This window comes from Ischnura elegans, chromosome 1 (genome assembly GCF_921293095.1).
Source record: "Ischnura elegans chromosome 1, ioIscEleg1.1, whole genome shotgun sequence".
Lineage (NCBI taxonomy): Eukaryota > Metazoa > Arthropoda > Insecta > Odonata > Coenagrionidae > Ischnura > Ischnura elegans.
This window is the reverse complement of record NC_060246.1, coordinates 29,324,892-29,350,157: the sequence shown is the minus strand read 5'-3', so window position 1 is coordinate 29,350,157 and position 25,266 is coordinate 29,324,892. Positions and strand designations below refer to the sequence as shown.

The 25,266-nt window shown below is 38.5% G+C and overlaps 1 protein-coding gene across 2 annotated transcripts in view; it reads left to right on the top strand.

Annotated features, from left to right (window-relative positions):
• Positions 1-24,852, top strand: part of LOC124157785 — a 262,840-nt gene extending 237,988 nt beyond the window's left edge. For both annotated transcript variants that reach the window (XM_046532803.1, XM_046532812.1), the window contains 3 exons: positions 20,693-20,960; positions 21,458-21,614; positions 23,758-24,852. In XM_046532803.1, coding sequence (XP_046388759.1) covers positions 20,693-20,960; positions 21,458-21,614; positions 23,758-23,847 — 515 coding nt within the window. In that variant the 3' untranslated portion in view covers positions 23,848-24,852. The remainder of the gene's footprint in view (positions 1-20,692; positions 20,961-21,457; positions 21,615-23,757) is intronic.
• Positions 24,853-25,266: the final 414 nt, after the last annotated feature.

Genomic DNA, 25,266 nt, shown 5'->3' with positions numbered 1-25,266 from the left:
TAGTGGAAAAACGTGGGATCACAAAACTGGTACTCTTCTGTACTTAAGTCCCAAATTCCAAGAGTTGAAAGTGTTGTACTGGCAGTGTTTCCAGGAAATATAAATTAAATTCTGTGTGTAGAAGTCATAATTCACGGTCCTACCAATTTCACCCACTGCGCTACGGTTAGGGACCGAACTATTAATCCTACCCCTTCCTCGCGTTACTTCCTTTCCCAGAACAACGATTTAATTTGAAAATGTTGGTAAACATTTAAATTGGTGGAAATGAAACAAGTACATTAATTCCGTGCTTCCAAGGCACCCCTTGTGAACTCAAATATTACGCTGCCTTTTTTTTTTATAGAATATACGATTCCGAGAAGTAGACGACGTGTGTAAAAAATTCAACTTCCCTTTCCACGAGAGGGAAAACGTTCATTCGACGCGAACATAATTAAGCGTTGCATGAACTCTTGAAAAAGATGTCACAGAAAACAAAGGAACGCCGCTACACATCGCCCCAGCCACCCTGTTCCACTTGTGTGTGAAACACCAGCCGTGACTATAGCGTTGAAAATAGCTTCCCCCCCCCCCCCTCGATTGTGTGGGATGGAAGGGATGATAAGTGGAGGGGGTGAGGGACAGAGGGTACAATTTGTGGCCAGACAAGCGGCCTGGGGAGGGTGGGGCTGTGCACTACCCTAGTGTGACCCCTTCCAACGGGGTTAAGTGACCCTTCCTGCCAGCTGGGCGCTCGGAGAGATGAGGTGGATGTCTGGACCAGCAGAAGCCAGGATTCCCAGTATTCCTCTTCGTATTTATTATCTCCATGTCCGTCCTCCGAACCAGATATTCCTTTTGTGCGAGAACAATCGCGACACCCCTCCCCACCATTGGCTTTACTGCAATGAGCTGGCTATGAGGGGTAGTGCTCTCAAACCATCAGGAATGGAGGGCCCCTCAGAGGCTTGAAAGAAATTTTTATTCAGTCTTGAGTAATGAAAAAAATGTATTCGGGAAATTGTGTTGAAAATTAGATAATTTTCCTCGGCTAATGGCTTACGTAATTAACTTTGTCCATGGAAAAAATTTCTGTTTGTTTTTTGTGTCTGTATATGATAGAAAAGTAGATTATAACTACAATATGACTGCAGTTTTTTTTAATAAGCAGAAAGGGTGAGTCATACTTTAGAAATACTTAAGAAAGTGAGACTTAAGAATCGTGATAAAACCGAAAGCTAGGAATGTCACCATACTATTTAAAGAAGTAAGGGATCTTATGCTAGAGATGATATCAATATTCGTTAGTTGAAAGAACATGCCGCTGCGATAGCTTAAAGTGCTTGGGAGAAGCCTCAGTTTAAAATTGTATACATTTGATTTTTTATTTAAAGTATATCGGGAATAGGCACGGTGATAACTTTTGCGGAGTCACCCGCAATACATAAATTGTGCCAAAATTCTGCAGAGAAAAAATCATTCGCCTTGAACGGGATTATCCCGATCAAGGCGAATGATTTTTTTCTCTGTGGAATTTTCGCACAATTTGAATTTTTCACATCGCGTGTGCTATTATTTTGCGTTTGAACATTATCTGGTGTCATCGTAGCGAGAGACATTCATGAAAACAATATGCATGTTTGAATTGTGTTATAACGGAGAAAATCCGTTTGTGCATTCAAAAACTTTTGGGATTCGGGGCTGTGGATCGGGAGGATCAGATCGGGCTCCTCTTCCTATATCTGCCCCAGAGTCTCCCAGGAGCTAACCCACTGCTTCGCACCCCCCTCCTTTTGGGTGACTGGTGCCACACTCATTTCTGTCGGGTGGCGGCCCCGCTGGGAATTGTTGGATTAGGGTGTGGGAAGGTGTCTCCGCCCATGGAAGTGCATTTGCTTCTGCTTCGAAAGGAGTTCGGAAAACGTTCCCTCTCCCCTTCATCCTACCTCCCCGTAATGTCAGCCCCAACACATCCTTTGTTGGCCTATTGTGTTTATTGCCGAGTTTCGCGCGTCGACTGCATAGGGGAGTGACGTGTTCATTTTCGACCCCGCCGAGTTACGGAGTCGTGAAAAAAATCGAAAGTCGGGAAGGGGAGAGAAGTCGGCAGAAGAAATTATCGAGCTATTCACCAACTTATAAAAAAAATACGTTGCCTGTCCATGAGTTATAAAAACTATTGATCCAGTGCAACGCAAGGCACAATATTGCCCAACCCAAATACACGTCCGAACGAGTATTTAAAATGCATCATAATATTCATGCATTGCATGAAATTTAAAGCCACCAATCTCATGAACGCATGGGTATATGCAAACTGGCAAACTCTACTTACTCTAATGAGATTGAGTAAAAAAAAAGCAGCTTGAAGATTTATAATTTCGTACCCCATGTGATACAGACTGAATTTGATAGTCAATGCCTCTTGAAAATCGTTATTCTATACCAGAGCCTTTCGAGTAAATTCATACTAGAGCGCTTTCGTTGGAAGTTAGGTCGTTAAAAGCTATTTTCAACTTCATTTTTGTTATGCAAATGGAAAAATATTAAAATAATTACTGACTTAGAAGACTGACATTTCTACTTCTTTTTGATCATTAAATTTAATGGAAATGCAATTTCCAGTCGAAATCAACAAAGTGAAAACAAACACTATCCTTGTAGCTAGCCTATCAGACACACATTGTCTCTCGGATATCCATTTCTAACTTGGTCCCTTGTACAGTTGCCGAATTTTCATCGTCTTCATATCTACTCTTACTCACAGCCGAACGACTGGCTGTAACTCGCACTTTTGGAGGCCATATTTCATTTAATTTTTTACTGTGAATGTACGTAAAATTTAAACGCCTCTATTTAAATATGGCGTTTAACTTATATTCCGTTAACGCTTAACCACATCAGGTGAATTGGTAAGATGTATTGCTCACGATGACTAATTATAGCTTCGGTATTATTAGGTGATGAATATCCTAAAAGATGACTTGTAGAAAACCGTTTTTCGTCGGGAATTCCTTGATTGGAAATGGACTAGGCAGATGTCACTATACCATTTATCACGCGTTCTGAAAATAGCTGATATATCATGTGATTTAATATATACAATGGTCAGATCTCTTTTATGTTAATCTTGAACAGAGTGATTAAAATGTGGAACATTTTCAGAATTAAGAATAATGACTGTTCCTGCCAATTGCGTTTTTTTACCATCCAGTTGGCTGAATATTCAAGTTTATTATCGAAAATTAGCAGGTACCGACTCAAGGCCGCATGCACTCCTTCCCGCTACGAAATTTTTCGGAACGCTCGAAGAATATCTCGGTCACTCGCTTAATGCCGAAGATGTTGTATCTTGATACATTATTTACTTAGAATAAGGGTTGGAATCACCTGCTTGGATGTTCTACCTTTTCCCATAGGTCCTAAAAAAGGTAACTTTCCTTACTGGTTAAATTATCAGGTTATACTTCAATAAGCGTGATACTGATCTTTCCGTGATGTAGGGCGGGAATTCAATATTTTCCGACGGCATAAGATAAATAATAGGTTAAATAAGCGTGATAACAATTTCATACCTTAATTAAATTTCCTTCTCCTTGTGCAAATTTCTTTCTAAAGGGCGCGTCTTACCTGAAAATACCTAGTTCTAACTAACCATTATATCTAGAGTAACTATGATTTTCACGTTCAATTACCACAATGTATTGTGGTAATTGTAAGTGGATTTCATACTAAATTATTTTGCCTGTGAATGGTCATTCATGAACTCTGGCTTCGGGAAATTTTTTACAATTCGAAGAAAATTGCTGTATTTGAGCTTAAAATGAAACCCGGATTAATTTCATCCAGATCCTTATATATTTTCCAAGGGAGTCGTTTTAGCCTTTCCTTACCACTCGTTGAATCGGCCTCTGCATAGTATTTCGTTCGAGAGAAAAGGAGAGAGAGAAAATCAAAATCCTGCTGCTCACCCTTCATGATTCACTCACTCCGGTGGCGCCGCTGTTTACTGGAAAAAAATGCGACAACGGTGAGGTATGAAAGCGATAGGGTGGGGGGAGAAATAGGCCTTTGGGGGAGGTAGGCGCGCGCCCGCCGACCTCAACGCTTCAACGAGCATCGAACTGCGCACAAGGGCGACCGTGAAATGTCATTCACTCGTCTCTCAGAGGGATGAGTGTGTGTGCAGTGTCTATCCTGGGTTTGGCCGAATAATTGAGGTGATCGACGCGAAGAGCGCATGCATACGGCTTCCAAGTGTCGTGGGATTTTCCAATAAACTGCCGATAGATTCAGTCCCGCAAAACCTACGTGCGTGAATACAGTAGATTGATTTCTATGGCAGGGAACGTTGATCCCTCAACAAAAATATTTCCTTCCGTTATTCACGAGAAAAATGCCTACTATTATTGGATCTTCTTGCTATCAGTATCGCTGAAAATCAATGAAATGGTCCCTTTTAAAAATGCAGGATACTGTATTTGGCATTCGTTCTTTCTCCAATGCTGGAGGGGTATATAGATCTGTGATCGGATTTCAATGAAAGCGATTCGATGCTTTCCGTTGGTGATGAACTGTCTAGTGCCATTTTTTTTCTAATTTGAGTTCATTCTTCGTTCGTTGCAATTTTAAGTGTATACTCTGTTAGTGATTCGATTCTCTCCATATTTTAATATACTTTGAAATAACTTTCATAGATTAATTAGGCTCCATAAGAGGATGGATATATTCAGTGGCGGATCTAGGATAGGGACGAGGGGGGGGGGGGTTAAAAATTCCAGCAGTAGTGGGGGTTGGAAAAAATTACCTTTCTATCTAGTGTAAATTGGATACCTAAAGGTATCCAATTCATATCCGTAGCCCCCCATAGATCCGCCACTGGATATATTTATTCTTAATTTTATTTTTATTCATATCAGTTCTTTTAAATTCCGCATTATTGCGATCAATTAAATAATTCGGTTGTATTTTAATTTTCTTAAATCTGACTTCCACTTAACGTCAACCTTTCAACTATTATTCTGTATTTATTAAATTGATCGATTTTGTTCAATAATTTTCATTGGTCCGCAAATCGGCCATCTTCACGGTAGGGTAAAATGATATTATTATCACGATGGTGAATTACTGCTTCATCTTGTGATAGTGCCTGAAGGTATGTTAGAATCTAAAAACTATTATTTTGTGACCAGAAAAATAAACGCGCCGTAACCTCTCTTAATCTATCCAATTTCTTTTATTTATCTACATATCTACTTTTATTTACTTTATATTTTATTTATATATCTAATCTAATTTTTTTTATTTCGCTCAAGAACGGATAATTACGTCATATTTATCATCAATTAACATCCATTATTTTTAAACATAAATACAATGTTTAACTGAAATATTAATCTTAAAATGCTTTCAATTGTGTTGGAGATAGTTCAATTAAGTAGCATCGTAAACTTTCAAGACGTATCTGAACATAAAGAGAATACGGCAGTCAACAATAGAAGTACAACAATCGTGTTTTTTTTACTTGAAAGTCACATCTAGCTTACAATTAGTTTTATTTTCCTTTACTTTCTATCAGTAAATATTTCTTAGATTTCAGCTGAGGGCAAACAACATAGGTACTCCAAATAAGCTGAATTACTGATGAGAGTTTTCGTTGTGACGTCATTTTGGGCTCCACGCAGTGCCTGACCCCTAGACTCGATGACTAAGCTCTCGGGACGTCAATGTATCTCATTCCATCTGAATGAGAGAGGGCAGCCTCCAGCCCGATGTCTCCGTATGCCGAGTTGTGTGTTCACGTCCGTCAGTGTCCTTACGTTTACCGAAAACTCCGGGAGCCCATATTATTTTGCCCTTCACGCCGCGAGGGCCTGCCCGTCGTTCCAACAGAGGAAAAAAATGCAGTCATTCATCTTTTCTTCGGCAGTCTCGGATGACGTCTCGTTAAAGCTGCCTTTTATTTTTCTTCCGTCGTGAGGTGTCACGTTCCATTGGATTCTCGGCGTCAATATGCGCGTCTCATTCACGAGTATATGCATTATTTTTTCCGTCTCCTTGCGGAAAGAGAAGTCTTCTTTTTCTGTATGAAAGTTGCTCCATTTTTTTATTCTGGGAATGTAAAGTCAATTAATCATGTCCTGCCCTTCATTGTTTCAATTTGAGGATACTTTTTGTCGTGTTCTTTCGGGAAGGGGATGGAAAGCAAATGAGCATTTTTCGTGTGGCACCAAAAAAACATTGTTTTTCTCCCATGTTTGAGTACATTAGCATATGACAGAGATCATTGTTGATTTTGACGTTAACCATCCGCGTCAATAAACTCTCAGTACCTAAAGGCAGCCAGTGAAAAAGGAATAAAGCTCGGTATTCCCACCGGATGGGGTTTTAGGTAATTGGTGCCAGCGTTTCGACGGATGAGTCTGCCATCGTCTCCAGAGATAGAATGTGGAGCCAAATTCTTTTCGGTATTTTATTTATTTTTCAGTGATGTCATTACTCGCGTAACGCGCTTACGAGCGAACATACCATGCAATTGAACACCATTTTGAAAAATTTTCAGCAGAAATACTGCAGTTAAGATGCAAAACAAAGCTTTTCAATGGACTGAGGAAAATTTTACATTAGGTGTTGTCATGATGTTTCCTCCTCAAAAGCTAATTACTGTGCTTTCATGACTTACCCACTTTGTATTTTCTTCTTTCGAATCTTGAAACTAACATGTGAATTGATCCACTACGGTTTTTCTTGGCACGTGCATTGTTTATTTATTTTAGGTGGTGGCGAATTATTTCCATTCTTTCATTAACTATCCACAGTTAATCTTATTGGTAACGGTCGTTATTCGCAGTGACATCATGGCAAAATTAGTATTGACGGAACGCCCTTAACTTTTTTTAGAAGTGAAATATTACTCTGTGTGTTTTTTATTACAATTTATTATTTAAATTTTATTAGAATTATTTGTTTTGGTTACAAATGTATATATTAGAATTTTTGTGGCAAAAATTGATAAAAATAATACTTACTTGACTATTATGCCTTTTGTTAACCAGTGCCGGAACGGCGTTCTGGCGCGTTCCGGCGCCATGACAGCACTGGTTATTCCTGAAGCTTTCGACGACCTTTGGAGGGTGAAATTCAACCTCTTGATTTGAATTTTCGTCTTTTATTAAGTAGGGAATGGAGAGCCATAACTTCATCTCTTTGTCACTGCCTCTTTGTCATCCCTCCCTCTTATTTTGAACGCGCCGCACCGCCCGCATCTCTGCTCTGTTCGACCAGCGACCTCACGTGATGCTCCAGTCAACCCGTGCCCCCGGATCATCTCCATCAATCCTCCCCTGGACACATTTCTTCCTAATCCACATGCTGCCATCTCCCGTCGTGAAACAAGCATCCACTCGTATTGATTGTGTTATGCATTTTTCGTAGCTTAGGAACATGACATCATTTTCCTAGAACTTCAAAGTGAGCTTAGGCATTCATCAGTACAGCATTTATGATTTTTAAATTAATTAATAAAAATGTATTAATTGTCCAGGGGACCATAAGAGCTAAGCAATATACATTTTTTGAGCAAAAAATAGAATAATTAACAATTTGGTACTAAGATATTGAAAAATTAAATATAAATAAATGCAATTTTCACAATGAAAAAGCTAAAAGTTAAGTATTTTGGTAATTAATTTTCAAAATTCATCTGCATACATTTTTAAAAAGTTTATTATGAACTGTACTAAAATAGTGTTATTAAATGTACCAACAACACTACTACAAGTAATCACTACAATATACAAAATAATAACAACATTTTGTGGTCAGCAATTAACATAAGTATAATTATATTTCATCTTAAAAATAGCAACAGAAAAATTTTTAAAGTGATTTTGGGCAGGGTGTTGCAGAGATGACATGCAGTAACCATAAAAGAATTTTGGTACTTCTTTTTGCGATGACTAGGAATATAAAGATAGCCAGGACCAGTTGGCAGTATGAGGTATCACGAAACGTAAAACTTTAATGGAAACTCAGTTCCAACGATTGCTACCTGTTCATGTACGTATGTGGAAGTCAACTCTTGCTGCACATCCTGCTGAAAAATACTCGTAACTAGTCTGAACTTTATCTGGTTGTAAGGTTTTGTAAGAATTCTCACTAATTTTTTATTCATGTCTAGGCAGATTTATAAAGTGAATTAAAATACATTTTGAAACAATTACCTTATTGCTGTTAGTAAACATTATCTGTGTTCCTTGATGCTATCTCTAAACTCTCGATCAGTTTAGCTATGCAGCTGATCGATGCATCTTCTGCACAAACGCTCAACAATCGCCCACCGAATCAAATTCGCTGATCTAGGAGCTCGACAATACGAATGCGCTCGGCTTTTCAGCATCGCCCACCTCCATTTCTAATTGATTGATTCGGTTGGGGATTGTTGAGCGTTTGTGCAGTGGAGGTATCGTCATGTCAGGATCGTTTTATTTCAAGTTGATTAAGTCTTCCTCTTACCTGTCTTTTTAATAAATTTTAATTTTCTTCATATGAAGTCCCTTCGTTATTAGGCGATGCTTAAAAATTTGCGGCTGATAAAGCATTCTTGCTATCAATGTGATGTGGTCTTGCGAAAAGATGTTTTATTCGACGGTTTGGAATAGTTCTGTCGCTAGATGCATAACACTTGTGGATGTTAGCCGTATGTGTCCTCGTTCTCCCCATTCCTGAAATTCCCTGCCTCAGCATTCTATTCTCTTGTTTGCTGCTACCTGCTATTTTGAGGCGCGCAATTTCAATGCCTAAGCACATCCCTTGGTAGTTATCTTGTAATAGCGAGTTAATCCGAAATATTTTAACGTGATCAGATCTATTTTGACGGAAAAATAGAGTGCGAAGCAGTATTTGTGGTTGCAACTTGTGTGTGAACAGTATAATCAGATGCACTCATTATCTCAACCCAGGTAGGCCACGGAAACTAAGACGGAAACGGAAATGATTATTTTGTTATCTTCTCTTCAGTTTCACTGCGGAAACGCTCTGACGTGAGATACGGATGTGGTGGGTCTTTTGTCATATGAGAGATGACATTTCTCATAACATTTTCCTTATGAAAACTAAAGTAGTTAAATACATATCTTTTCTTCGACTCTTTTGAAATCGATGTCTCTCATCTTGTACCACTGGTATTGAATATTCCAACGGCAATGACTGGAGGAAAATGAGCTGCGTAGCGGAAAGAAATCAATCCTCCTCTTTATTTTCCTTAGCCACTCAAAAAAGTATTCCCTCTAAAACTGTAAAAAAAACCTCGCCGATAAAAACTCACATCCTTTTGAAGGTGAATATTGGTGTTTATATTTGAGAATATATAGGGTATAGTGGTGCATATTTTATGTATAGACTCCTTCTCGGCAAAGTATTGACTTGTAAATTGTATATTACGTCGACGCAGTATTTTTCTTTATTATAATTCAAAGATTTCGATGAAGAAGCTCCTGGTATCTGAGCACATTACTCCCTCACGGCTGGTTGTGTTTTTTCTCCAACTCGTTGACACTTTTTTAGTTTTATCAAAATATTTGAATTTTATAAAAATGTATCGTGTTGGAGTTGCTATGGTGTATCGGTGTATAGTATATATGGGCCTTATCGAAATGTGCCTGTATCTCAAATACATGTATTGATATAACATTTGAGAAAATTCTGAGAAAAAATTTTTAAATATAAAATACGGGCAAATGTCGATGAAGGGTCAACTCAGCATGCTCTGAATATCTGCAGGTGTGGACTTGCGTTTTCAATGAGAAATTCTTCACGAAAATGACCGGCCAAGTGTGAGTGATACGTCCTCTTAATGAAATGCATCACTTCCCCTCTTCCGGTCTTTTTTTTATTTCTGACGCATAACATGATTTTTAAAAAACTACGCTATTACCTTTACACCTTAAGATTATATTGAGTGGTCTTTTTTCAGTAATCAGACGTATCTCACGCATAAATCTACCTATGAGAAAAACTAAATGTTATATTCCGTTTTTTTAGTTACGGATGGAAATTAACAAGGTTCTAATTAATATATCTTGATGTTATCAAAAGTTTTGAATAAGTAATACTAAAGGATATATTTCCCGTGGCTCTTCTTTCTGCGAAACTTGTGAAACGATAGGAATGTCCTGGCCCTGGCGTTTGATATGGGATTCAGGGTGGAGTGGACGGGAATAACTGCGCGCCCGTCTCCTGGCGCCCGCCCCCCTCCGGATGGACGCCACCTTTGTCTTTATCGGAGTGCTCAGACGGCGGCGGCATGCCCGCCTGGGCGCCACGCCCACCTGTCCCTCCACCTTCTCCTCCTCCTCCCTTGACCTTTCCACTAACGACCATCGCCTTTTTCCTTCAGCTCATTTTCCCCAAAATAGAAAAAAAGGTCCCCAGTTTTTAGGTTTTTTGGTGTGGATGAATTTCCAGAAAAAAACAAAGCAGAAGATGTGTAGAAGGTCTCTCTCTCTGTCTAGGACCACGTTCATGGGCGCAGTCTACCATGACTTTTTTTAAGCGTAAAATCCCTTTTGATATTCGCCTTTTAGAATTAGTGACTGTACCTTGATGTACACTTCTTGTTTTATAGCAGAAATTTAGTTGATTCCTCTATCTATGTTACTCGTTCGACGCGTTGTGTTGCAAATGTAGAAATTTATATGTAAATGTGATAGCAAAAACCTATTTTAAAAGTCGCATTTATTGTCCGTCTTGCGTATGTTTATCGGTCAAAGATTTTGGAATGGGAAATATTCGGAACCGTAATTCGAAGAGAGATAGTTCGCTTCTTGGTCTTTACTTTCTCATATATTTTTAATGATGCACTGATGAAAGAATTTTCGATATTTCGGGCGTGCGACGGAAATGCATTTATATTGACATTATTATTATATTTCGTTAATATTACTTTATCATTTTATTCTACGATCATCAGATTCGTTTTAATCGCAACGATTCCATATTTTATTTGCTGCATGCTCTTTCGTAAAAGCTCTCCGCTGCTCTGGTTTGTTTTAGTTTATCCAATGCCCATTTACGATGTATAACCTGCTGATAGAAGTTACTGGAATCTAAATTCTTGGAAAAGCCAGAGGAGTTAAAGAGACGTTATTCGATTTCTCGTTCACGATAGTGATTAAGGACGCGTATTTGCTTCCGCTGATGATTTGAATACACTGTAAGAGAAGAGAATACCTTTCTCCAAGAATATGAAATTTCATTATAAATATTTCCTCTCTTCACCTATTAGCATTATTTATGCCTTTACCCCGTTTTTTCATATTTTTGTCCACCAATTAAGCTTTAGTGTGGGCTGCGAAGCAGGAATGGTTCGCGAGATTTATGACGCCAAGTTGCGATAGTAAAACTAAATTGATAAACCAGCTTTCTAATTTAGTCGTATCAGCTATGAATTTCGCAATTTTCAACTTCAACTGCATTGACAGTTTACAGTAATGACCACAATTCAGCTTATTAACCCTTTCTTACTCAGAGCTTATTCTGGGAGAAATCGACTTTCAAGATTGTTTATTCTGAAAACTTGAAAATTTTTCATTCAATCATAGTTATCGTGGCAGCTAAATATTTCATCACTAAAATTTACACGACAAAATAATGGGTAGTTTAGATATTTACGAAATAGAGCAGAAAGTTTAACCGTTTTTGAAGTTGCTCAGAAGCAGCATTGGGTTTCTGTATAAAGGGTTAATAGTTGTACGCTTCGTCTTATTCTCTTCATTTTCGCCATTGTTTGTTGTCAGGCATATTTTTCTTATCGATTATCGATTTCGATTTCGAACTCGATTTTTTCATTCGCTTGTCTTAGTCGTGATAGGATCACATTTGAGCGTTCTACATTCTTTTTTTTCAATTGTGGCAGAGCAATACCCTTGCTTTGCGATCTTATAATGCGCTTCCATCAATCATGCCGCGGAGATGTGAAATTCTCCCTCAGACGAGGAAGCGTTTCGTTGGGAGTCAGTACTCGGCGTGTGTCTGAGGCTTGAAGGAATGGCGACTCAAAAGGTGCGAAGCGAATTAAAAAGATGGATATGGAATGCGAAAAAAATTCGATGCCTCAGGTCGTAAACTTTATCTGGACTCCTCACCAACTCAGTTTAATTCATTAAATTATTGTCTAAATAAAATGTTATTGTTCCCATTATTCGCTTCTATGACGGTGAACTTTTCCTCTTCTTCCTCGAATGTTCACTCATTGATTTGGTGTATTTTTTTTGAGCGAGATTGGGGCTTTCAGTTCGACATTACTACTATTGCATTTACGTATCAACGCAGCTAGCTTTAGATAAATGAGAGGTCAAAGGATTTTTTTGCAAAACAATTGGAATAAATTGTATTTCTCAGTTTCAGCTCATCCCACCATTATGGATGTTATCATGTTTATTTTCATTTTCATTCGTTTCATTAGGTCAGTTGTCATAGGCTTTGTCTTTCCTTCGTCATCATTAACAGAGCAGTTTTTCGTAAAACTAAGGAGTGTTTTACGCTTCTTATAATGCTCCCCTTGCGAATCACTAAATTAATGATTGGGAGCTAAATTAGTCTTTTCGATGTAATGCAGTGCGGAAGAAAGTTAAGTTACTCTTTGATGAAGGGAAGTATCGATGGCTAAGTTCTAACAATACTTATATCAAAATTTGGCCGGTCTGAGTTAATACTGCTAATACTGTTAATAAAAAATAAAATTCAAGCAAAAAACAATTCTTTGTTTGCAAATGTATGCTTCTTTTTCAGTTTTATGTATTTTTGGTTTTTAATTTCAATGAAAACTATGTACAATTTTAAAAATTAATCGTTTATTTCCTCCCCTGAAAAATTGCTATTTTGGAGGTACGTGTAGTTAGAACTTGGCTATCGACATGTATATCCCTAATGTGCTCCGCGACGATACTTACTTGAAGGGATATCGTCCCTTTGTTACACATCTTTCAACCCCTGGGTAGTGCAAAGTCTTGTTTAAGGAAACTTCCGTTACTCGGGACGAGGGCATCCCCATGACAGACACGTAGGTAATACATGCTTGGCAGGCTATCGTGTTTCTCCAGGAATTTGTCGTAGCGTGCGGAAAGGAACGGAGTGGTGTCCAATCCTCGTCCACGGAATAATGATGAGGGTCAAGTTCAGCCACAATGCATGAGCAAACATTCCTTTACACGCAAGTTTATAGTGTCAATGACTTCAATCATGCCTTGAATAACTCAAAACACGTGGAGGATAAGCCTCTATTCATATCATTTGAACAATTCAGTGTGAGGTATGCGAGGTGAAAAAAATTCGTTAAGCGTAATATTCATGCATTACTCTAGACGATGCGGATGCCGACGATACGATAGTGTGAAGAACTTTTACGGAGAGAGATATCGAAACACATTCCAAGCTCACAATGAATGGCTATAGTGATTAGCTGCGTATTTTGTTGTTGCATGGTCATAAATTGCCGATTTCGATTTGCTATTATTAAATTTTTGTGGAATGTAAATTGCATTCCATTATTTTAACCGTAAATGCGGGAAAATATTATTTCTGGTGTCTATTTTATAAAATGGACTCTACAACCCTGAGAGAATCATGAGCTAATAGGAGACTTGGGTTAGATTTTCATGAGGATTGCTGAGAATTTCATCAAACCCTTTTGAAAACTTAATGAAGGTGACAGTGAAGGATTTGTATAGCATTTGTTAACCCTGTGGCAATGCTGACATTGAATACCTCTGGGATTGCCGTGAGGAATTTCGTTTAAACGCCCGGTCCAGTCAAACGATTATTCCTTTTTGTAATTGTAATATTGACTATATGTAATTTTTATGCATTTTCTGTTGACAGTTCAATGCCTGTATTGCAGGTATGCCTACCAAAATTGCTGAACTGAAAAGCATGCATCATATTTTTCCACGGCACTCCGTTGTCTATACAGTATAATGAAGAAAAATACTACAATTATCTACGTATCCAATGCCTCAGAAACTCAGTTTTTAACTTCGTCTCAAATTTTAGAGCATCAGCTATAGAAATTTAACCCCATGAAGTTGATACGATGATAAAATCGTGCTTCAATTATTCAATGTTTGACCTTCGGATGGAGGATCATGTGGGTAGCCACATACTAGGGATTTTGAGTAAAGAAGAGGGAGCTGCCATAAAGCCATCGATTTCCTTTAAAATGAAACAACCCATAGTTCAAATGTTTGAAAACAAAATCTGGAGTCCAATTTCAGTTCGTAGCCTTGAGCGCATAACTTCATCGTTAGCGATCGACCAAAATTTTCTTTTGTAGACCCCTGGAGAATATCACACGGCGGAACAATTTTCACTCACAATATCACAATGTGGAACAATTTTCCCTCGAGGCATATGTCTCTGTAACGGCGTGGTTCGCATGCTTATTTTTTTATTTCGTGCATTTTACCTCGCGATCAGAACTTTCCATCCTTCGTGTTTTGATCATTCGAATGTGTTGGTATTAAATTTTGAAGAAACCCCAGGACGTAAAATCATGATTACACGCTTTGGTGAAGACAAAATCTATTTCATCTTCTAACATTTCACATCTCGGTTATATGTGTTTTCTACTGGAAGCAGAACCCTATGGCTAGGGTGTGGCATGGCATATGAATAGGGTGGTTTCCTATTTTTTTATTGCCTAAATCGAAATATTATCACTCTTGGAGTACGTATTTCACTCTTTTAGATTTTTAAATGACGATGTCTATTTTTCACGATTAAATGAAAAGTGAAAATTTTCAAGCGCGCGAAAACGCGACGGCTAAGTACGAATGCTGGGAAAAGCCCTGGTGACGTCATTTTGGTTCCAGCTGCCGCTTGGTCCACCGAGGCCACCTTGGTGCGATGCTATGAGCGCTTCTAACAATAAGATGCAGGCTGCTAGCAGGTAGCGCTTGGCTTAAATAAGGATTATTAATACCCTATCAAACGAAGAAAACTTTCGGACCGTAGGCAATTTTAATAGGTGATTATTAAGAGACGTTTCCCTGGGCTCTGTGCCTCATGCATGCATTGGTAATCTCAGACAATGTAAAACTCCTATTTACTCGTATAGAATCTAGGTCCCTGTGGCGTCATGTGGAGTGGCATCGCATGGCCGCCAATCTGGCTTTTTTCAAATGAGGTTTTAATTTACCATTAACGTTCGTCTAAATTGGGATTTCTAAAACCAAATAATTATATATCATGAATGCAATAATGGTGGGTAACGAATCGCAATCAATACCTTTCGTTTTCTTTGATGAAGGAAACTACCCTATTCAATGGACGCTCAATTCCTCTTACTCTTCAATACGGCTATTCGCATTGGTAAAGATCCTTGTCTAGGAAATTGAAAGCATTGCTTATCATTACTTAACTTGATGTAATTAGGCGTGACGTGGTTGGGATTAGTCCGAGAAATATGTGGCTCTTAATTATAACCAAAAGCAAAGAAGATAACACACTCCATAGAATTTCCCAAAAAACTGTTGAAATCCCTCAATTTTATGATTGAAATGCCGTCCAACCAGTGATATGTGGAATTTTGACTCATTTCCTGGACTATAAAATCCAATTTATGCCAATTGAAGTTGCTGTGAATGTGGCAAAGTTAGTTGACAACGAGGTGCAGAGTTAATTATTTTGGTTTGGTCACTTTTTCCCGCTTTTTTCAATAACCTTGTTCTTTATCTCAGCAGATGCTCTTTCTTCCTGCTATTCATCTCCTGAAAGCACTTCATGTCGTCATTGTACATACGATACCATGTAAAGGAAGTGAAGTGATGGTCAAGATATGCATTACTAAATGATCAGTAAGGATGCATGTATGATGACAGCAACCAAGATAACTAGGCCTAAAATATTCGCATTGTGGTGCTAAGGAATGGTAAAGATGATCAAATGGATCGATCGATGAGTTATAAGTGAGGGATCCAATAAAATAAATGTCTCTTTAGTAACTATCCAACTTTGTTACTTTCACTCTTTCAATGAATCTACGGAGTCCCTAAGTTTGTTTTAGTATGTATCTATTAAGCATATTAAACTACATGTTATAAGAGCAATGATTGAGTGATTATGACGTTGAGTAAAATCTTCGCCAACTGTAAGTACATTTCACTATAAATTAATATTTTCAGCTGTATTAATGCTATTATTCATTTGAGACTGTCGGACCTTATGTGAACAATCTTTCTAATCTCTGCAAAATTACCCTAGCAAATTTCCAGAAGTAAAACCACTATCGTCAATCAATATTTATGTGAAATGCTGTTGGGCCTGGCGAAATATATTTTAAATGATATTACTTACTTTAATAGGCTCTAGTGCGTATCTTTCCTAACTTGTTTTGGATGAAGTTTTCAGTCCTGTATTTGAGTTGCTGTTAATCGGTATCGCTTCAACAGCACAAGACACTAAATTGGGTAAACAATAGCCTTTCAAAAGCTTTCTCATCATTCGTAATGAGGCTCTGATGGGTCGTTGCCCGTGTTATATCATAAACACGTTTGCAGTCGACAATTCTTTCAGATGTATAAATTGTGAGTGAGGGAAAAAGGTTTCTCGGACGCAAGGTATACTTCTTATGGTTTCCACTCCCCCTTCTGTGAGTGGATAGGCTGAATCTTATGCAGAATGAATGGCCACGTCGTTGAAAAAAACTAGGCCAGGCAAGATTTACAGTGACATCAACTACCGCACCCGCTACAATAATTTGCCTCCCTCTCTTTGATTTTACGTTTCAAAGAATGCTCGATCTTCGACTCATCGAGCTGAGGCAAGCTTTAAGAAAAAACCGTTTGCTCATGTATTTATTTTCTATTTTCGATTCAGTCGCAACTAACTGATCCATGAAAAAGTTACGTCGTCGACGCATAATCGTCTTCTCTCGAGCATTAGCGGCGGTCCATGTGGTTTTTCCAATCCCATTTCTCGATGCTGTGTGTGGTGGTGTCTCGTTTTTGGGGCTTCTCACCAAACGGGCCTCGGACGTCGTTACCTGTTGTCTCCAGTCCGCGTCGCGGAGGCCAAACGCGAGGGTGGAAAAATTCCCCCCCTTGGAGCGAGCGAGAAAAAAGGGAGGGCCGCGATTGGGACCGCGGAGAGTAGGTGCACACAAGAAGCCGCGCAAGCGGTTAAGGGGCGGGTGTAGCCCCCGAAGCCCGCCCCTGCGCCGTCCTTTTGCCGTCGGCATCATTTTCGTCCCGAGTTCCAGCGGACATAGGTGTTTCGCCATGTATCAGCGGCACAACGTGTATCAAAGGCCCGTCCACAAGCCCACTCGGGGCATCTTGGAGAAGATGAGTGTCTTCGAAAGGGTTGACCCCGGTGGTTTCGAAGACGTCGACCGTGGAAGAGGCGAAGGTGAGAGGCCGAATGTTTGTATCGCCGCCGGCCTTTATTTTGTTTCCCTCTCTAGCTTTCCGGCGCCGCAGAAAAATATCTTATGAATGTGCAAGGCCGTAGGGAGCGTGTGGAGGACTAAGGAATCTAACCCTCCCAAAATGTTAGAAAGGTGTAACTCCTAAAAACTCCTCAAAATGAATCCCCTTCCAAGTAAGCTCTTCCCCTCCCCCAATTCCCCGAATGTGTTTGGCTACGACCATGAGAATGTGCGATTGAGCCACGTCCCAAAGCAAGTTTTTCCGCTTGAGTGTATACGAAGATATGTGGATAAGGGTATTCAAGCACCTGGTAGGAGATGAAGATGTTTGTAGATGAGGAATTCGCACGAGTATAGTCAGCGAATCTTAGTGTAACCCACTTTATATTTCCCTGCTCTTCATCGAAGATGAGACTCATGCGCATCTTAGATCAGTGTGTGAATATTAATGAGATCCGAGCTATTGGCACTTATTCCTCTTGTTCAGACGCGGTTTGCAGAGGCGTAATCCGGGGGTGGCAGTTGTCACCCCTTACTCGTTCACCCCTAAATGTTGTGATCGCCTAAGTTTGTTTTTACATCCCTGATGTGTACGTGAATACTTTCCCACCTTAAAATTATGTGATGAATTGACTAATATTGAACTTTCCAGGGTAAACGTATTATTTATTATAATTATAGTGAATTATTTTTGGCCCAAAAATACTGCGAAAATACTTTAAAAGTTACTGTTAAATTGACTAACTTTTAAAACGACCTTAAATTAAGAAAATAATTTTGGTGAAGACCCAAGGAACCCGCTGTTCATTGGGATATCTCAGACCACGAGTTCTCGTCACAAGGTCAAAATTGGAGTTGCGCCCATGGCGGCTTTTAAAATTATTTTGTGGAAATATGACTGGCTATTCAGGATTCGCCGCGCAGTATTTTCCCGATTTTTTTTTATTTCCAGCGAGGCTTCAGTTGTGATGAGCATGGTGGTGAAGGACAGTCCAAATTAAGACCTGCCCCACATTCATAAATCGATAAGAGCTAGCAAGTGATGGAGAACTGCCTCTCTAAACTTGTGCACTGAACACTTTCAAGCAGTGAAAGCCATGTGGAGGTCTAATATAATCATGATTGTGACGAGTGCGTTGTCTGGGTAAAGCATCATTCATTTCCTTATTTAATTTGATAGCTGTAGCCCCTGTGTTTTCAAGTTGTCGTCCGAATATTAGTTAATCCTGAGGCGTTATCTATCTTTAAGGTTTTGTTGTTAATATTTCCATTAAGATCTGTTGTTTTAAATATGTCCTTCAATTTTCCCCACTCATCAGTTTAAACATTAAATTGAATGGCGGAGATTATTCCATTTTTTTCTATCAGCTGCATGAAGGACCAACCTAACCAAAGAATGATTAATAAAATTGTGTTGTAAATTAGATCGTAATTTTTACACGCCTGCGGGTTGCATCTCCCGAAAACATATAATGGCCACGTAGCGTGCTAATATCTGTATTTTTACTCCAATTGTTAATAAATAGTACCTAACTGTCTTAAGGAGGCTACCGTGGTGATCAGATTGATGATTTTTTTCCGGGTTAATTCCACGTCGACTCATATTTGGTGGACGACAGTTTCGAGCGCGTCGACGCGGAATGAATCCGGTAAAAAATAATGGCTACCTAAATGTGCCGAATTTTAGGAATAACAAAATATCCTCATGAACTTTTTCAACCTTATTCGTGCTTATTTTGTAAATCGGTAATAGTTGTGCGGGTCATCGGGGTGAGCTTAGATGACCACCGAGAGCGAGTGAGGCCTGAGGGCGGTTTATTCCCGGCCCCCGTCAGGATCCGGGAATTTGTTCGGGGGAGGGGTCCAAAACCACGGGGGAAATTTTTTTAAAAACAGGGTACTAGGTATAGGGTTTTAAACTAATTTTAGCTCTTTTCATCATCGAAAAACTTCATTTATTAAAGAAATATTTTGAAAATTCTTGATTTTTCAATATTTATTTTCTATTATGAAGGAAAATAATTGTTTTTATACATATATTTCGGGTGTGGAGGGTCCGGTACCCCCCGGACCCTCCCCCTTGCCAAGCCACTGGCCCCCGTGCAGATTGCAGTGAGAAAGGTCCCTTGGTTCCTCGTATGTCTCTTAGCGGCCCTGTAGTCGATGGGTATTACACATTGTGTTATCAATACCGTTGAGGAAAAGTTTCTTCCCGGCACATCACGACGCTCGGATGCGGGGTTATTTTACGGAAGTATGTTTGCACTTCCAGGAATTAGCAATATGTTGCCCACTTACTCCTTTTACGAACTCCGGGAACGAGAGCGTTTATGAGGCAAATAGGGGATTCAGAGAAAATAAATGTATTGTGTATTGTTTTCATCTGAATTAAGTGAGGCTGATCCAAGGTGACGGAAAGTAACTTACCTACGCTATACCCAATGTTTCCATTTAGTTTAAGCGCTATTCCTACTAAGGATCGAGTGTACCGGAAAGGAGTCATTTAATGGCGAGAAGATTCTGTCTTGAAGCATCTAACCTACGTGTTCAAAAAAGTTTTTTAGTAGCTTGAAGGTGGGGATCGGTTATACTACGCCTACAAACTTAACGCTGAGAGGAAAGGTAAAAATGGAAATGGTAATATCATTTGCGTTGATATTAGTGGGGTTATAATATTTTAAAAGCATGATCAGAGCTGTGAAATATTTTATTTGTCAGCAAATAGATTGGCGAATGGAAAATATTAATTTTAAAATAGGTGATGTGTATCTCTCCCACCGGAACTTCTTCTGATTTTCTCAGAAGTTTCTCGTTTATTTATCCAAAGATTTGGTTTATTAATGTTAAATGTTATTATGTAGATAGTTGCTTAGCGACATGAGTGTATATTTTGGAATGCAGTGCAAGGAAAATCAAAATTGTTGTGTGAAATTTTTATAATTTAATGCTAATTGTAATATATTTTTTTCTTAACCTCGTTTGCATAAAAAAATAATTTCACACTTGAAAAGATGGCATACTGAGCTACTTTGAATACCAGAATAAATATTTGGAAAGCATTTGACTGGAACTGTTGGCACATTTTGCTTTCAAAAGATTGCATTGCAAAGCAACCTGTAATTCAGCCAGAATTTTTCTCCTAATTTAAATTATACTTGAAAAACATGTAAACTTGATTGACGAGATACAAAATGGTATTGCAGAAATATTTGTTTGGGACTGATAAAGATGAAAAATATTTTTCTTATCTTCTGAAATTCTTGAAATTAATTTCAATCTTTTTTACAGATTTTCTGTATCCGACTATGATACCAGAGCCTGACTATTGTGACAACACATCCCAGCAACAGGAGAACAACCGAAAGAATATTGCCCAGCTACAAGGTGGAGGTGTTCATTTGGGACTGACTAAGGGCTCTAACAGAAATAAAGGAGGTTCATCGGCAATTACCATGGACCAAGATGGCCTCATCCTACCTCGCAAACCTCAAAACCCATGTCTTGACTCAGTTGATCATAAAAACCTGCACAGAGAGCTCCTCTTCAACCAAAAGATGTAAGTTTCCAGAGCCATATACCAGAAGACACATTTTAATCCTACTATGCCCCCACCCAAAATCATACTTCCCTATCATTACATTTTTATTTGTTTATATAACCAATTGAATATGATCCTTAATGATTTTGGGGTAAATTTACTACATTGACTTGCATAAGAAGTGCACAGGTATGAGAGGCACCCACCACTTTTAAGCCTTTAAGTTTGAGATGAACATATTTGGCCTGTTATCTTAATCTTATTGCAAGAATTTGGAGATTATTTTGTGGTTTTTCTACTATTCTATCCAGTCAAGTCTCATAATTACATGGTTGTATCATTCGCTAAGGACTCTTACAGAAACAAAGGGCTAAGTGGATTGCAGTGCAAGACGAATCAAAATTGTTGTGTCAACTTTTGTATAATTTGGTGTTAATTATAAAATATTTTTTTCTTAACCTGGTGGTTTGCATAATGTCACTAAATAAATGTGTGTAAATATTTTTCCTTTCCAGAGGAAAAAGTGTCCTGAACCAAAAGAGTGAGCTTCAGCGTGCAATGGAGCGCCAGAGAGAGCAACAAGCTCGACGGGAGCAGGAGCAACAGCGTGTTAGCAGTAGGACGCCCTTTCAAAGGGTCATAGAAGAGAGAGCAAAGAAACTGGAAGAAACGGTTAGTAAGGCTTAATATTAAATTTTTAAAATATTTTAGGCACTGGTGATAGCATTCAGTAAACAGAGGTAGCTGTCAGGCATTAGGAATAATTACAAGGACCCCCAAGTATTTGGGTTTTGTGTGGATTTATTAGCAAAAGCTTAAGAGTAACATCAAAGTAAAGGGCCATGTAATTGAGTGAGTGGAATAGTCTATGTAGGTAGCATTTACAGGAAAATGGACATAGCAGGAATACCATGTTGAGGGTAATTTTTTCAAAGGCAGTTTTTATTTAAAGGATATAGGTGATATGTAAAAGGTTTCTCAATTGATTAAGCACCTGACATGGAGCGTATACTATTATTCTACAGAGCAGAGAGTGGGCTTTGAAGAAGGAAAATGAGAATGCACGTGATATTTGTATGAAGGAGAATAGGAAAGGTGAAATGGATGGAGAAGAAAGTGGAATGAGGAAGTTTTAGACTTAAGTAATGGTTGCTGAGGAGGGGAAATATTAGCATTTGCTTAGAATTACTTCCTTCTGAAAGATTACCATAAGATTAGCATTTGGAACTATGTGGACAAAGTTTAATCTCTATGTTCTGTGGAATAACATTCTAATAGCTATGTGTTGGCTTTCTTGGCTAACTGATGAAGTTTTTGGCTTGCAGTCTTGTGGCTGAATTATCATCAAATCTCTATATTCATGCTTCACACTATTGCTATTACTTAAATTATTCAAGCACTCATACAAATTGTCTGATTCCTGACATTTGTATTCTACCTGTTAAAGTTTTTCCTGTTTTGGGTTGCCATTTATAATTAAAAATTAATAAATATTGTTCTATTTTATAGTTAAAGCAGGCATATGTCTGTAACTATGTCACAATTACTATTTAAAATTAAATTTTACAGTAGAAAATGAACAATTTTTCAATGATAATTATCTACGTGCTTGGTTAGTTCACTTTTGCAGTAAGCCATTCACTTCAAACTGCTCATCATATTAGGTAATGCTACTGTTCTTCTATTTCTCTGTTCATAGAATATCTCTACCTATAAATGAAGCTTGAGATTTCCTTATTGGAGTCTTAAAATTAGGAATCCAGTTTTTGGGGTGTAAAATGGCACTTATTTGGTTCATTTGATGGGACACATTGAAGAGTCGCTCCTTATAGTGCAAATGATCTCCAATCAGATGTGCCCTACAAAATTGATGGTTTCGCAAAATGTCGTCTGGGAGAGTCATCCTTATGAGAAGAAAGGCCTTATGATGACGACTACCCAGGATCCTCAGGAAATTTTTTAATCGCTCACCGAGCAGTTCTAATCTTTGACCTGTCTATTGTACAGTTCCCTTCACTTGTGGCCACGTGGTACTTTTTCCAAGTAGTACGACTCACGACAAAATATTGTTTCGGATCAAGCATCATGTAGTAGTGTTGGCAGATTAAATATAGCTGCTGCATATGTACTGCATGTGTTACAAATTTATATTCCATGGTGATTCTTTCCTCCTTGAAGCACAACTGAGTAATCTTAGGTGAGTGGCCCGAAGCCATTTCTTGCACTTAACTTATAATGAATCAATTGGCAAAATTTTGAAGAATATGAAGAGGTCTAGGCTATAATCATCAACTAGATAAATACCCGGGCCGAGAACTTTCATGGGAGTAGTTAAAGAATTGAGTCCTACATTATAGAAACAGCTCAGAATCGAACAGCAGTGGAGCAGTGAATTAGATCTGGAGGAAATGTAAAAACTTAAATTCTGTGATGAGTATAAGCATGGCACTTAAATTTTTAAGTGTAGTTTGTGTTGTCAGTATGAATGAGGAAAGCATTTATGAGTCATCTCCCACTGGATGGCATAACCAATCAAGGTAGCTGACTTGTAGCTCAGTGGCGTACTATTTTGCACAAATTTGACTTGCATAGCAGTACATAGAACTCTAGTCCTAAAGGGTGGCATGTTGCCTGGCTTCATACAAGCTACCTCACCATCTGCCAGAACTTGCATTCTATTTACCTCTATGTAAGTCATATTTGTTCAAAAGCATTTACATATAAGTATTCTGGGATTTCAAAGATATTTGTGTTAATTTAGGAATTTAAAAAATACTTTTATTTTGCAATAATGAGCTTTTCTGTTTTCTTACAGTTGGAAAAAGAAGATGATAAGGCAAACCTTCCTGAGCCTGAATTCATCAAAGTTCATGCCAAGCTGAGAGCCAGAATGGACTCAAAATGAGGATAGGGCTTGCAGCCACCCATGTTCACGCAAAGATATTAGTGGGTGGGGGATGAGAGCAATGAATGTCCCTATCCTGATTGTGCAACTATGCATCAAAGACTTTTTGTGCCTTCCCTCTCCCCCTCTCCGTCTTGTAATTCCCTGGGACCATCGCAGATGTAGTGCCTTGGCACGCCCAGGTTGAGCACTAAGGTGCATCCACCCACATCTAGATATACACCGCAAGATAGGTGACGAATTGAGGGGTTGGTTTGCATGACTAGATGACAGTTACTTCCCCCCTCAGAAAGTGTTCATTAATAGCGTTTGGGGTCAAGAGGGACCAAGTAAATTGGAATACCTACTGATTGGAGATAAAATGAGAGCTCGTCAGCGAGGACTGTGAATTACATCTAGTCAGGAACTCTTATTGGTTCATTGATGATAAGTTACTCTGACCCCAATCTAGCAATGTGGAATATCTGATTTATGTGCCTCAGTCACCTGGTTTGGGAGATTAGATCCCCAATTATGTTACAGTTGGAAATAATCATGCATATACCATTTCTTTGCATTAGTGAAGGATTTTCCTGACTTCATTCATGATGATTGTACATACTAATGACTTAAGTTTTGTTAAAATTTGCATCATTCCTATTCTCTGTTGAAGTATGTATATATGAATGGATATTTTAAATAGATGAAAAGTTTGGCATGTAATCTTCTAAATGCCAATGATAAGTTTCAGACCTATTTAAAATGTTAACTGTTTTACTTGGATACCTTGCTGACAGTCATTGCATTTAGTTATTAATTCAAAGAAGCATTGAGAACTATTTTTCATGACTTGTGTTCAAAACAAAGCAATGTAAACCTAATGCACTGATAAAATGTGATGTTTCTTTATAGAAGTTGAAAGTGACCTGTGTGAGATCTTTTTTAATGTAATGACAGTTATGTACCTAAACACCTGTATATTTTGTGTATTTAGCATAGTAATGAAAATATGACATTTGAAGTAATTATCTATGTTTTTTTGAATCCTATAAGCTAGAACAATGTACCTCGAAGTTTGCAAAATATTTTCATTGTCATTGGCTAGGCCCTCAGAAAGATAAGGCAATCCCTTGGGATCAACTTAAGGCTGGATGGCAAAATTTGGTGGAACTTGGTGACAGGAAACTTTATAAAAATACACTGTTGTATGTTCCACAGAAGTTGGAATAACCGACCCAGGTTTCGACAATACACTATGTCACTTTCAAACTTCATTCACCGGGCAGTACTTTGATTCCTCTCTCTTGGGCCCTTAGCCTGGGAATTTTTCCTCCCCTGTATAGTCTACACTTAGATCTACCAAAGACTGAAATGGTTTTCCCTATGCTGGGAATTATTTTTGGACTTTTTTTGGTGGAGCAAATAGGCAGTAAAATTTTA